The sequence below is a fragment of the Branchiostoma floridae genome, chromosome 12, assembly GCF_000003815.2.
Source record: "Branchiostoma floridae strain S238N-H82 chromosome 12, Bfl_VNyyK, whole genome shotgun sequence".
Classification (NCBI taxonomy): domain Eukaryota; kingdom Metazoa; phylum Chordata; class Leptocardii; order Amphioxiformes; family Branchiostomatidae; genus Branchiostoma; species Branchiostoma floridae.
Genome location: NC_049990.1, coordinates 7,859,344 through 7,860,858, shown reverse-complemented (window position 1 = coordinate 7,860,858; position 1,515 = coordinate 7,859,344). Strand labels below are relative to the sequence as shown.

Genomic DNA, 1,515 nt, shown 5'->3' with positions numbered 1-1,515 from the left:
TGAAGCTGTGAATGTGTTTAATGAGTTTGTATGATTGTTTTAGACAACACAGACGAATCAGCTACCCTAAAAATTACAATAAAGCTTTACATAAGAAATGTGTCGAACGGAAACAGAAGTATTGAATCGGAAAAACAAAGAACATTCGTGTATTATGGCATCTTTTCACATTTTTCTTTCGTTCGCAATGATTTCTTCACTGAGCATTCATAACAACCATATTAAGTATTTTGTCTATTATGATTTACTTGTACAGTAGATCGTTTCTTCACTGAGCATTCGTAACAACCATATTACTCGTCTTTTTTGATCGTTAATCGATCGTATGACCGTTGATATTTACATGTACAGTACCACTTTAATCTGTAACGTACAAATGTAATGGAGTCGATATTCAAGTACGTGTATATGGAATCTTTGCATTCCTTATATAATACTAAAATATGTAAAGTACAAATGCATCGAAATCGACATTCAAGTATCTGGCATCTTTTCATATATATGTGTGGTATCTTTGCATTCCTTGCAATGAAAACAGATTATTTCTTCATTAATCGGTTTTCGTTAATCGATCGTATGACCGTTATCATTTACATGTATAAGTAACAGCGCTATAGTATGTACCGTACAAATGTAACGAAGTCGATATTCAAGTACATCTGGTATCTTTGCATTCCTTGCAGTGAAAACCGACTATTTCTCCACTAGTCGGTTTTGGAACGGGACCACATTCGTGACAGCGCAACGTTGAAACGTAGGAATCTTCCGGCCGATCCAGATCTTTGCCGTTTTGAGGGACGAACGGCCGCTTTGATGTTTGCCTTGATGACATCCGTCAGCTTTCCGCGCCTTCCTCTCCCGCTCACAGCAATCCTCACACATCCAGGGTGAGGTGGTCCTCCCGTCTTGGCACCCCGACATGTACCTGTTTTCAAACAGTTTATTGAGATTTACAATCAACATACCACTTCAGACTTAGGTCCAAATCAGACCGGTGCCCGTCACTCGTCAGGGATGTAGCCCCGGCCGACCACTGTAGCCGCCAAATTTGCCTTGGTAGACTAAGGGATATCGAGCGGCAACCTTCGGCGTCTATCTGCACAAGACTACGTGGCACACAGACAAATAACAACTACAGAATATACATACTCAGAAATTTCATAAATGGTTTAAAAATATAGGTCTACATGAGGTTCATATACCCTAGAGAAAAAACTTTCTTGCTACATGTACCCTTATAATTTCAACCCATTTCAGATAGACATTATTTAGAATCTTTGCTTTTTAGATTTCTAAAAAAAATTGTTCTGGGCTTGGGAAGGCTGATGGTTAGTGATTTTGATGATCTGGTATGACGTCCGTGTGACTGTATTGTGATCTGTTTATTAAGAGAAACGGGTTGTCTGTTTCCCGCTATTCTACGAAAAGTCACCACGCTTTTCTGCATATCTATGGATACTATATAAAATATATATATATATATATATATATATATATATATATATATATATATAT

The 1,515-nt window shown here is 37.6% G+C and overlaps 1 protein-coding gene across 1 annotated transcript in view; it reads right to left on the bottom strand.

Annotated features, from left to right (window-relative positions):
• The window catches only part of LOC118427309, a 4,219-nt gene continuing 2,704 nt past the window's right edge, over positions 1–1,515 (bottom strand). Inside the window, exon 4 of the mRNA XM_035837037.1 lies at positions 1–925. Coding sequence (XP_035692930.1) covers positions 694–925 — 232 coding nt within the window. The 3' untranslated portion in view covers positions 1–693. The remainder of the gene's footprint in view (positions 926–1,515) is intronic.